At 39.0% G+C, this 13,231-nt stretch overlaps 1 protein-coding gene across 7 annotated transcripts in view; it reads left to right on the top strand.

Moving 5' to 3' along the window:
• Positions 1-11,441, top strand: part of KANSL1L (KAT8 regulatory NSL complex subunit 1 like) — a 61,768-nt gene extending 50,327 nt beyond the window's left edge. For 4 of the 7 annotated variants that reach the window (XM_089477672.1, XM_089477669.1, XM_089477671.1 and 1 more), the window contains 5 exons: positions 898-1,022; positions 2,394-2,448; positions 6,758-6,867; positions 8,450-8,612; positions 9,860-11,441. In XM_089477672.1, the coding sequence (XP_089333798.1) occupies positions 898-1,022; positions 2,394-2,448; positions 6,758-6,867; positions 8,450-8,612; positions 9,860-10,105 (699 nt within the window). In that variant the 3' untranslated portion in view covers positions 10,106-11,441. The remainder of the gene's footprint in view (positions 1-897; positions 1,023-2,393; positions 2,449-6,757; positions 6,868-8,449; positions 8,613-9,859) is intronic. The other 3 variants (XR_016271770.1, XR_016271769.1, XM_089477673.1) reach the window with 3 other exon arrangements.
• Positions 11,442-13,231: the final 1,790 nt, after the last annotated feature.

Raw genomic sequence — 13,231 nt, 5'->3', positions numbered from 1 at the left:
TTTGTGTATCCGCACCTTCAAGTCTCCTGTTGAATTATGGGAACACAATTAATTTCATGGGGTTCTTTTAGGCAAAGAAAACTCAGAGGTGTTTTTGCCAATTTGTTCCTCTATATTGCTTACAGTAATCATACCATTAATTCACTTCAGTATGTTTTGTGATTATCCCTCCTTGTAAGACACCTCTTTGCATTGTATGAGACACCTGACTGATTTGGGCTATCAGTCAGTTGATATTATTAAACATACCATAAGCATATCTTTACTAAGGTGCCAACCTATCTTTTTTATTATATTGTGGTGTTATCTGATGCAAGGCAAAAATGAGTCACTTCTTTCCTCCCAAGCCATTTCCAAGTTAAGATGCACAATCACATAATGGATTGAATAGAGACCCTTGGCCTGTAGTAGAACAACAACCTCTGTGATTCTGAGAAAAAAACCCTCTCTGCATAGAGTTTGAATAATTATTACTTTGAGCAATTATTATTGCCGTGTTTCACTGGACAATCCATGCCCATGTATTGATCTTTCATACATAAGCCAAAGTAGTTTAGGACAGTGGTTCTCAAAGTCTGGTCCTCCAGATATTTTGGATTTCATCTCCTTGACGTCTCAACTAGCATGGTTGATGGTCAGGAATCCTGGAAGTTGTTTAGGACACATGGATGACCCAAGTTTGAAAACCATTGGTTTAGGATTTATGTTGAAAAGAGATTGAAGAAAGGTTTTCAGATTAAAAGGAGGTAATGATTCAGAAAAACAGCAATTCAGTGTTGTTCATCTTGAGTACTATAGTTGCTGTTATAGATGCTGTATAGGTCTGTGCATTGAAGTTCATTGACTGCTGTAGACATTTAATGTCAACAAATATATAATAAAATGATTTTTAAATAGCTTAATTCAAGACGGAGACTGAGAAGTGAGAGCTCCTATGATATAGATAATATTGTCATCCCTATGTCACTGGTTGCACCATCTAAGTTGGAGAAACTGCAGTATAAAGAAATTCTTACTCCAAGGTACATGTCATTTGTTTTCTGTTCCTTCTCAAAATAGCTTTAAAATGTTTTGCAATGGTAACTATCAAAATTAAAGTAGAACTGAACAGAACTGGGAGGGAAAAGATAATTTTGCACAAATTTTCCATTGTTTTCAGGATTTGTCAGATTTGAAGAGTGCTATATCTTTGCTTAGCAATAAGAGTAGTGCTTCTGGGTTTACCAAGTTATTCTGCAGCAGTGAAGCTGCTCCATGTTGGAATCCATCCATACTTCTATAGCTGTATCTATCAGATGTTGTTTTTCACAGGCATTTAGCTACCCATGTACAGTGTTAATGTGATGTACTTAAGACCTGCAATCAAATCTCATCACATGCCCAACAGCATTACACAGAACTTTGAGTGCACTGGTCTTTATAGATCTGTGTCCAACTAAACAGTTACAGAGCTCCCAAGATCAGGATTCTGATAAGGGCCAGTTCCCAATCAACTAAATTGGATTCCAGAGCCCTATACAGGATGTGCAGCACTGCCGGGGATGGTGGGAGGTGGTTGAAGATTGTGTACACACACACACACACACACACACCATCCTCACACCTAGTTTAGCCCAAAATGCAACTAGGCAGATATCTGCATAGAGCTTCTATCCTACCCAGATTTCACAGAGAGCTGTGTAGCTTCATCCTTGCTTGCCACATAACCAAATCTAATTCATTGTGTAACATGATCACGCTTTTTGTGATATACCCGATTGACTTGAACAATGAAGTAAATGCAAAAGAAGCAGCCATTTTTAAAACTGAAAGCCAGTGCTTGCTAAGATTACAATCTTCATAAATCAAGCCAACCTAAAGATCCTTGTGTTGAATTAAAAATTAAGTGTGCTATCTTGATATTTGATAAAAGAAAGATCATTGTTACACTGAATGTCTGCAATTTAGTCTATCAAGCCGTTTGATAATTCTGCACCTTGAGACATGCAAACAGATAAAATCATGAATGTGGGAACTTGTTATTGAGATCCCTGGTGGAAGAACATAAGACAAGCAAAAAGCCAACTAAAAATAATTGACTTTTTTGAAGAGGAGAATGTTCTATTGTCCTCTTACAGTCATTCAGTTGTGGGTGGTTCTTAATGTTTGCTTAAATAAAGCATGGATAAATTTGGACACAAGCCTACTGGCTTATTTATTAAGTGTGTTCTAACCTGTGAAACCACTGAGCACAGAAAAACCATGTGACCATTTTAAAAAGTGGAAGAATCCATTTATAATTTACTGAATGAATGTGTGTGCAGTGTTTTCTATGCAAAACAACTTTTCACAATGTAACAGAACTGAGTTATATTCAAATAATCCTGCAGTGAGGAATCTTTTCTTGTCAACAGTTGGAGAACCGTTATGCTGAAGCCTTTGAAAAGTCTACATGAAAATGAAGAAAAGGTGAGCTGTATTTTCATTCATATGATGACATAAATGTTGTTGTTGTTGTTGTTGTTCTTTGTAGTTCACGTAAAACTGAAAATTTGGTTTCTTAGTAATTTTTATTGCAATAAAATAATACTAGCTTTAATCTGGATAACAAATGTAATTTAGAGAGAACAAAATATACGGTAAGCATAATTTTTATGTTACTGAGGAGCATTGAGAAATCATGAAGGGCCTGCAGAAAGATGGGTATGTTTTTTCTCCTCCTCTGTAGTGCAATAGCACTAAATAATTCAGTTTCTGGATGGGGGAATGCGGAAGAGAATATTTTTGGAGTTCTTACTGCAATTTGGATCAGGTAATTAATTTTGTCTAGACTAACACAAATCTACTCACTTGAGTCAACTGTATTTGGGACGGACTTCCAGCAGCCTCGTAAGAGACACTTATACTTCATTTGAAAGAAAGTAAAAATAATGCATTTTACTGTTTCATCCAAACCTCTATACAGATGAGACTAATTTATGCCTTCAGCTATCTGTAGAGGAAAATGTGACCAATATTAGGAAGAAGGAGTCTCTCCTGCTGTTTCTTCTCTTTCAAGTACATCATAAATGAGAAGGTTACCCCGCATTCTGTGCACTTCTCTGTACGTTTAGATTATAAAAAACATATCTCTCATTTTGTGTCATTACTTATCCTGACTTCTGGGAAATTGCCAGAAGACGCTTACTGTCTTTTTATCCCTTTGGAAACTCAGAGAGTTTTCTCACTTGGGATTCAGTTTGGGCAAAGGAAGAAATAGCAAGCTTTTCCCTCTCTTAGTATGTATGAATAGACTTGTCAGGATGGGGTAGGCAAAATGTGGTCCATGGGGTACATGCAGCTTTTGGATCCCATTTTTGTGGTCCCTGAAAACTCCCATCTCTCCTTTAAAAAATGTCATTTTAAAAAAAGTTTTCACCCAAAACCACAGAGAAAGTCCCCATCACACCTTAGTACAGAGTAGGAAATAATTCAACCACTTTTGGTTGCCATTTTGAGAGGGACAGTTGTGTGGCATGTGTGTGCATGTTTGTGTGCAGCCCCTGGGGAGGGGGAATTAGCCCCTGGCTCCTGTGCAGTTGTTCACCATTAGATTCTCTAACTTCTATAGCACTGAAATAACTGCTTTTTCTTTTCATTCTGATTAATTGCCTAAAGTGGGTGTACACCTCTTTATTTTTTTTCCTTTTTGTGGCTTCTGTTGGCAGGCAAATTGTCTGCAACTGGAATTTGAAATTGCTCTCTGCCTAGGGTACCCCTTCAGGCTTTTCAGATTTTGTGCATGAGCACACCCTGATTCAGTGCCACAGAGCTTGCTTTTGAAAAGCCATTTTCAAGTACACTTGCTGTATTAGACCCTTAAATGGAAAACAGGGATGTTGTGATGGAGGAATTAAGTACCACGGAGATTAAATTATTTATTTTAGCACACACTTTCATGGATATCATTCTGTTTCTTCAGATGCAAGTGGATTTATATCCATGAAAGCTATGCTAAAATAAACCAGTCTCAAAGGTGCTACTTGATTCCTTCATTCACCTCCTGTTTTCATTTTCTGCTGAAACAAACTAACAGGACTGTCTGTTTGAAAACCATCAGGCTATTGAGATGTTACTGAAATATCTTTGCAGAACAACTGCTTAGGCTGTTTTCTAGGTTATCTGGAAATACCATATGTTCTGCCTCTGTCTTTTAGAGATAGAAACCAGTCAGAATCAAGTAAGCTGTCATCTATTTGTCAAAATCCACCATGCCTGTGCTAAAGGATAATTATGTTTCTGTTTCAGCTGACAGATAGTAATCTAACAAGTGACATCTGCCTTGACAGGGCTTCTGTAAATCATAACAGTGCCATATTTCACAATCTGGAAATGGAAAGAGTAGGGACAACTGAATGTAAACCAGGTTTCAATCCTCACTGATATCGGGCAAATGTGCATACATGCACTACAAAGCCTGCAAGTCTTAATATGCACTTCATTGTGTTATTCTGCAATAGATACAGGCAATCAACCACTTTGTGTGGCTATAAAATCATGTCTGTCAAGAAATTAGCATTCCTAAATTGTATCTGTTCTTTGACACTGTGCTTGCCACATGGCAAATAGAACAAAGCCTGTGATTTAGAAAACAGTGCATGTTAACATTAAAATGTTCTGTCTACAGAAGATAGGTTGCATACATCATTGAGTGAATATTTTGTTGAAAGGAGCTTTCTAAATGTATACTGTGTGAATGTAATTAAAATGTTGAACATAGGATGTGACAGAATGAATTCACGTGTGTATACAGTAGTTGCTTCTATTGTGGCACTTGGCTTCTGAAGAGATAAGTCACCTTTAAAATGAACCTCTCTTGTCTGTTCAGCAGTGGTAACAAATGCAGCAGAAACAGATTCATCTGTATCACAGTGAATTTTCAAGGAGGGATATCGAAACAGAAATTGTTTATGGATAATTTAATATTTACACTGGACCATTATAGTGTTTAATGTGGTCTGTACTTTCAAGGAAGTGGTAATAATATGGGCATTTCATGTTACTTCCTGTTTAGAATACTGGCTTCTTTACTACATTGTAAAAGAATGCATAACATACCATGTTGTTCTTATTACGGTTTTTTTTGGAAACATGTATTGCTTCCTTTTTTAGTATAAGATTTAGGATTTATAACTTGCTCACTTCCAGGATATGATTTTCAGGATATTTTCCTTTCCTGTTTAGCAAAAATTTAAGCCAAGAAAGGAAACCTTCACCCCTTGTTACTCTCAGAGGCTGCATACCCTTTGTCCTCACCAGCCCTGTTCTATGTCCTCCACGATTACCCTGCCAGAGTTCTGCCATAGAAAATAATTTAACAGCAGTCAGATGTGTTTGTGTCACCCTAGATCAGTGGTCCCCAAACATTTTTGGACTACCACTTCCTTTCCTCTTGGACTACAACCCTAACACCCCCCCCCCCCCCCCGTGGCTATTTCTTGATACTGTTTGTGCAACAGCCTACCAGCGGCATCTACCGCAGCCATGCCAAGCTCACCACAGCCTCATCCTTTTCTTCAGCATATTATGTGTGAATACAGCAGTGGCCGTGGCCCAGGCCAGCTCCTCCCTCCCACCCAAGGCTGGTGGAGGCTGTTCAGTTGTGACTCCCAAGGTGATTAGGTGCAGAGAGAGAAGCTTATTCCCAGCAAAAAAGGACTCTCAGTCCTTCACTGGGATGGAGAGGTGCAGCCAGCTTCCCACTTTTCTCCCCTGCAAGGAAGGACTCTTAATCTCAGAGGCAAAGGACTCTTTCAAAGAATCGACTCGGGCTGCTCCTCCCCAATAGATGTACATCTCCCCAACAGCTTCAGGTTGCCCCCCAACATTGTTTCTTCTGCTACCCCTTCTCCTGGCTTGTCTAATGAAAGAAAGCAGGCGCAGCAGCACAGTTCCAACCTGCCAGGCAAATTCCAACAAAACTCACAGCTTAGCAGGGGCCCACATGTGAGAGCTCTTTTTTTGCCACTACTTCTCCCCTGCTTTGTCATCCTCACCATGGGCCTAAAGTCCACTAGTCCTTGTTTTTCTTGCACACCAATACTTTATCTGAAGATCACCCTGCTGCCCCCTTTTCCCTCTCTGCCCCCCTGGATCTTTCAATCACTCTCAGGAATCATTGCCCTAGGTGCTCCCCTTGTTTTGCCTTCCGTAGCTGACATCCTCTCTGGCATTAGCAGTCAGGCACCTGTGTGATGTTGCAGTCACTAAGCCTTCCATCAAAGGATGGCCATTTGGAATTCCAGGTGCCATGCCCACTGGCTCTTGACATACCCAGGATGTTGGGGAAGTAGTTGTAGTAAGACAAGCGTGGATAGCAAGAGTACAGTTTGCTGACTGGCAAGTTCACTGGGAATAAATGCAGAATAAAGGAACAGGGCATGAGAGAGTGGTTTATGTTTATTTGTCAGAATGAGTATGTGTGAGACAAAGAGAGGATGAATAGTGAGTGGGGAAACAAATTAATTTATCTCTCCACTTTTGCCTTCGGACTTGCTTGATGCCTGCATGATCCTCGATTTAAAAAAAACCCTCTCTGAAGAACCATTTCTATATTAATGTGTTCTTAAAAATCTTTATCTTACAAATCCAAATTGTAGGGTTGTACAGTAGAGGACTGGGGTTGTGTTTGTTCTCATTATGACTGAACTGCATTACCATCATGTATATTTTTAGGATGTTCAGAAACAGTGACTAAGGGGTTTACTGCTCTTACAGTCTGAGCACTTTTAACATTCAGGCAGAAGATCTGTCTGATGACGTCTATGTTGCGCGACATGCAAAATATGAAGACAAAGAGAGAGCTCGGTGGTCTCTTTGGGAGCAGTGCCATTGGCCCAAAAGGAACAGGCAAGTTGGGACTAAGACTTAATATTTTCCAGTGTTAGTGGTCTCAGGCTACTTGGGATTTTTCTCCCCTACAAAGATAATCCTCATGTTCTTTGTTGTAGTTTCCGGTGACTCACATGTGAGCCCCACTGACCCCACACAGAGCATCCTTGGAACTTTCCAGAGCTAAACAATGTTTCTGGTGGTAGCTCCATCTGCTTTGGGGAAATATATATTGTTCTGTTTCTGGTCATTTTCTCACTTGCTGTCTGCCATAGTGTATCTTTAGATCTGTTTGCTTTTTATTGTCTTATACTACTGTTGTGTTTTTCTTGCTTTCATGTTTGTTTATTTGTTGTTTAATTGCATTGCTTTTATCTGCCAAGATCTCAATTTGGACCCTGTTGGGGCTATGGTCTTGAAGACCACTTTAAAAAAGTGTTTTCATTGTGCTAAGCAGATAACCATTTTGACATGATGTTTGATGTGTCTTCTGTGGCTTGGTATAAAGCATCAAACTGGTACTTGTCCTTTCTGTCTGACTGGTATGCCTTAGACTAAGTGCATTGAGGCTTAAAAGTGCTATCAATTTGGCAGATCTGGCAATCTAGAGCAGTGATGGTGAACTTTTTAGAGGCCAAGTGCCCAAACTGCAACCCAAAACCCACTTATTTATTGCAAAGTGCCGTGTCCCTCTGGCTTTCTAGTAACAAACTCTGGCAAACTCTGTGCTGGGGCAACAGCACACGTGCCCACAGAGGCGACTCTGAGTGCCACCTCTGGCACCCGTGCCATAGGTTTGCCATCACTGATCCAGAGCAAGCCACTGTATACACGTTCTGTTAGTTTTAAATACTTCAGTTAGAGCAGTGCTCCTCATTATGGCCTAACAATGTAAGAAACTCTCAGCATTGACAGAAGGGACCAAGAAAATTCAATCAGAATCCTCTTCGCTTTTGGACTCTGTCAGAACAAGTTGTGGTGCCTTCAACATCTACAATACCAACAGTGGAGACACTGTTGCTTTGATATGCAGCTGATTCCTAGAACTCCAGAGCATTCTCCATCTTTTTCTCATCAACACTGAAGACACACATACATGGTTGGTCCAAAAAGGAAAGAAAAAGAAGATACAATGACAAAGGAGTCATGCAAAGCCACAGATTTGTATGCAGACTATGACCAAGTGCAAGACTTCCCCACTGGCTGCTCACTTGTCAATAATCTTGGTCCTGGCTGTACTGACAATCAATGCCACAGTTCCTTTGATGCAGTCACATATCCTGATACTTGAGGGAGTGCAATGACATATTGATAAACATCTATTAGAAGGAGGAAAGGGAGAAGAAAGAATCTAACAGCAATGGGATTCCCCATTAATACCAAGATCCCCCTGTACAAGTTAAAAACAATACAAAGCATTTAAAATGTAGACACAAAGTTAAAAAAAACAATTTTACATTTTTAAAAAGTTGAAAATATTACACATTAAAATTTAAAATGTATTTTTACAAAATCTATCCGTCTTAAACTATAGCAGGATCCTATTTTTATGAGTATTTCTCTTTGCATGAAGCTGAACCTTTATTTTATTTCATTATAGATCATGTAGTAGAAGTTCTGAGGGACAAGATCCAGCACTAAAAGAAAAATTTGTGAACTTAACACACGATTTTTCTGAAAACTCTGCTGATACTGTTTCAGAAATGCCCAGTTTTTTCTACACAGGAACACCACAGTCTTCAGAAAGAAGCCAAGAAGCCAAGGTGACTGTATATTTAATAACAGCTAGGTCTAATAATGTGGTGTAGTAGTTTGAGCAAAGGATTAGGAATCTGGAGATCAGGATCCGATTCCCCACTCAGCCATGAAACCTGTTGGGTGACCTTGGGCAAGTCACACTCTCTCAGTCCCAGAAAACTCCCATTATAGGTTTGCCTTAGAGTCGCCATAAGCTAAAATTGCTTGAAAGCAGACTAGAATAATTGATGAATTTTGGGTTGCTGAAGGATACTCTTGATGTTAGTAGAGAGACCAATACTACTTCTGATCAATATATTGTTAAACATTCTTACCCAGAATTTGTGCAAAGTTTTTTACTTTTGAGGTGCACATTGTGTTGTTTTCCTAGTACTTTTATTTGGCTCCTCTATGTATTAACTGTGGTATACTAGTTATTACCAGGAAATTGCATAGCATTGGCTAGAGGTGGGAAGAATGCAGCCTTCCTGAGGTTGTTGGACTACAACAACCTTCTGCATCATCGACTATGTTGACAAGCATTCTGGGAAGTTGCAGTTCAACAACATATGGAAGGCTGCACAATTTACTCATCTGGTATAGGCCACTAACACACTATACTATATAGCATTGGTCTATCTTGTGCTGTGGTAAACAACTAGGAGATCATATGTGCAGCCTTATAGAGGTTTATGTAAATGTTTTGTTATTTTTATCATCTTTATTTATATCCCAGCATTTTTCCTAGGACAAGGACTCAAGGCAGTATCGGTAATAAGTTTGTAAGACTTTGTAAAAGGTAAAAAAGTCTGTTATTGTAAGGCATGGTTGGGAACTGCCAGGGGCTGGGGGGACGGGACACTTTATCCCCCACAGAAGCCTAGAGAGCTGCACCCAAAGAATGCCCCCATCTTTTCATTTTTTAACTTTGGGGTGGATTTTGCCATGCTTTTGGCCCAGGAAGCCTTTTTAAACCACAAAGTAAACTGGAAACCAACTTTCAGTTTACTTCCTATTTGAAGAAAATGCTTCACCTGGGCCAAGGCTAAAGGTCTGACAGAAGTGTATGTTTAGTTAAAAAAAGGAAGGAAGGAAGGAAGGAAGGAAGGAAGGAAGGAAGGAAGGAAGCAAAAGAAATAAAAGAAAAACAATTCCACTGTTTGAAAGTGTGGAGAAACCATTAAGGGCCTCAAAAATGAGGGTAACATGTATAAGCAGTAGTACAAAGTTTATTGACAAATTTCATCTAATTCTGCCTCTTTATCCCTTTCAGGCTCTACTTTGGGAACGTCGGACTTTTCCACTAAAAGGTAAAGAAGCAGAAGCTTTAATATGCCAACCACAGACAACAGTCGAACAAGAAAGTTCAAACGTAGATATTCTCAGTGACTCTAACTGTGGTTCATACAGTGCCTTCGGTTTTCCAAATTATAAGCAGACTCAAAAGAAGAATCCTGACAATCAGCTGGAAGAATACATCCAAGTTTTGGGATCTGGTAGCATGAGAAAACAGACGTGACAGAAAATAGCATGGTCATTATGGAAGCTAATTAGGATGAAAGAGAGTGTAAGGTAAAGCATTTTCATGCTCATACAAGAAATGGCAGCTTGAACTGCAATATTTATACTTACAACCCATGTTTTGTCTTTTTCCCCCATTTTCGTTAGGCAGTATAAAAACCCAAGAGTAGTTTCTTTTTATCTGAACCCCAAGAAGAATCTTTGAATCTGGAAGTCTAACATCGATGTCAAAAGTGGACACTCTTAAACTGGAACCACCATTTGCTGCCATATTTTGAAAGACTGGGAGGATAAGGATTTTAAGTATATATGTGGTTGCAGTCCTTCTGAATAGTGTTTTTCCCCTCCACTTTGGCAGTGTGCTAATTTCAACTGGACACAGAAAAGCAAACTAAGAAGCTTTCATGTGTGAATGGCACAAGCATACAAGTACATTACTGTATTTAAGGGACGTGTTTTGCCCAGAGAAGAATCAACCATTTATAAATTTGATTATGTGAATGCATAGCTATTTAGTTTTGTTCCAGAGAGGCCAAAAACGTAACATGAATTCAAATCAGTTTTTTAAATTATTTTTTTCTGTGTTTCACAGTAGATGCCCTGTGCATTTTTAAGTGCAAGGAATAGAAAGGACTGAGAAATTGTTATACTTCATTAGTGATGCTATTTTAGTTAAAATAAACCGTATCTTGGTCCTACACAAACTGTGCACTGTGTAATATTTCAGCAGCATTCATTCCATTCCTTGCAGTACTTAAAAATGTACAGAAAAATTAAGATTTGTTTAAGTGTCAATGTTACAACAAGCAATATTTTAGATACCAGGAATAAAGCAGGCTATTTTCATATTCATTTTCCAAATGCAGTGTTTGTAATGTTATCTGCATCCTCCAGTGATGCAGGTGTATGGTAGTGCAGAATTGTATTTTATAACAGTAAATGATTGCCACCCACATTCAGTGGTGCCAATTTCATATGTCTGAGTCCTGCTTTGAAGAGCATAGCTCTTCTATGAGGAACTGTTTTAAAGCTTTTAAAAGAAGGCATAATTGCTAAGCAAGCTTTTATTCAGTGTCCTATCTAAAACTATGCTATGCAATGGGTAAGTAGCCCTATTTTTAGTATCCCCTTCATCCCTATGGACTGGAAGTACGCTGGATATTGTAAAAATGTTCAGTTGCATTTCAACACTACAGCCTATGTTAGATTGTAGTTTATTACAATTTTGTTTTATACTTTGAAAAAAGATTTTTGTTCGAAGAATTAATTTTGGTTCTTGCCTCCGATACAGCAATTTTGAATGCAAGGTTTTAAAATTAAAAGTTATTTCTGTATGTTACAGTGTGCTGTTGATGGATTAAGATGCCTAACGTAAGAGTGGACCATCTGAAATGCTGCCTTATTGAGTGCTCAGACTATATAGATGATAATCACAAAATATGATTATGACATGATATAGTTGGTTTGGTTCCAAATATTTATATAATCTATAAGATTATGAGGGAGCCTATAATTTCCTCTGGTGTATCTTCTGATATTCTTCCAGCATATGTAGCAGTGTGAGAGATAACATAACTCCATGATTAAAAAGGGATAGCTGTGTGTTATTGGGGTTCTTTTAGTATGTTGCATTTCAGAATCAAGCTATTTGATTATTGTGGGGGAGAGGAAGTATTGGGGAGAGGGGAGTCCCTGGAGAATGTACAGTGGACCTTCCACATTCACTGGGGTTAGGAGCACAGGACCCTCATGTAAGTGGAAAAACTGCAAATACATCTGAGAGAATACCTGTGTAAGATCTGCCATGAGTTAATCTTGAAATTATACCGGAGGACCTACAAATGCCTAGAGAAGTGTTCTCTCTAGGAATCTCTATGTCCTCCAGTTTGATTTTTGGCAGAAGTTGGTAACAGAGTCACACTGGAGGACCTAGAGATTCCTAGAGAGAACATGTTAATCAAATCTGCAAAAGTCAAAGCCACAAATGTGGAGGGCCATCTGTATTTGCAGTTTGGTTTCATTTTTGCTACTAGCAATTGCAACCCATTAGATGTTTCCTCTACCACAGGTGGGGAAGTTGTGACACTGAACTATTAATTGCCCCCATCCCCACCTTTTGGTTGAATGGTAAGGAGATGATGAGAGTTGGCATTCAGCAGTTAAAGGGAAAGAGGCTCCCCTCCCTTGCTATCTGCTACGCTTTCACAAATCTAACCTGTAGTTCTACCAACCAACATTACACTTGACTGTCCGTAGTTCTAGCATTTTCCTCCCATTTGCTTTTGAGCATCTTTACAAAATTAGAGTACTTAAAATCTGGCCATAACTATGCTCTTTATCATTACAACAAAATGATGTGTTCTAAATAAATTTATTTGGTTCACTTCAGTTTCACCCTTAAAATAAAATTAGAGCTGATCAACAACCGTTGGTAAGATTTTTCAGCTTTTTTCAAAATTATCCTAAGCTACTGTATTGATCTCCTTATTTCCGACTGTATTCAGTCCTTTGAACTTACTTTCATGTATGTCTGGGAGTTCCTGAAGCAGGCCCCCACCCCATATTTTTGGCCTAAAGATACCTGACTGGAAATATCCAGCAGTGACTATTCTGCATTAAGCATATGGCCTTTTTTGCCCTCCCTGGCCACTTTTGTGTTTGTTGGGAAAAGCCGATATGGCCCACAGTAGGTGAAGGAGCCTTCAGAATTTCTCCCACACTTATCAAATCCACTACAGATCCAATATTTCACATGTTGTTTGATATATTGTAAAATACTAGATACCATTTCATTTTTATATGTTAGCTTTTGTCTACAGCTACTCTGGCTGTAAGGTAAGCAGTGTGTTACCTTTTTAATGGTTCTAACAAGAGTTGTCAATGCCCTGGCTATCCTGGCTGGGGCTAATGGAAAGCAAAATCTGAAATGTGGAGGGCACGATGCTACCTTTCTCTCTTCTAAAGAATTATTCTGTGTCTTTTCCTCACTGGTTCCAACCTTAACCCTTTAGAATCATACTAGGAATAAGTAAAGAAAGGCCTAGGACCACATCTACTAAAAAGCTTATCTGTAACAACTGCCTCTGATCAAGCCTACCTCACAAATCCTTCTGCCTCTCCACTG

The sequence above is a fragment of the Sceloporus occidentalis genome, unplaced genomic scaffold, assembly GCF_023333645.1.
Source record: "Sceloporus occidentalis isolate IW3139 unplaced genomic scaffold, rSceOcc1.0.p SCAF_12, whole genome shotgun sequence".
Classification (NCBI taxonomy): Eukaryota; Metazoa; Chordata; class Lepidosauria; order Squamata; family Phrynosomatidae; genus Sceloporus; species Sceloporus occidentalis.
This window is presented reverse-complemented; position numbering and strand designations above follow the sequence as displayed.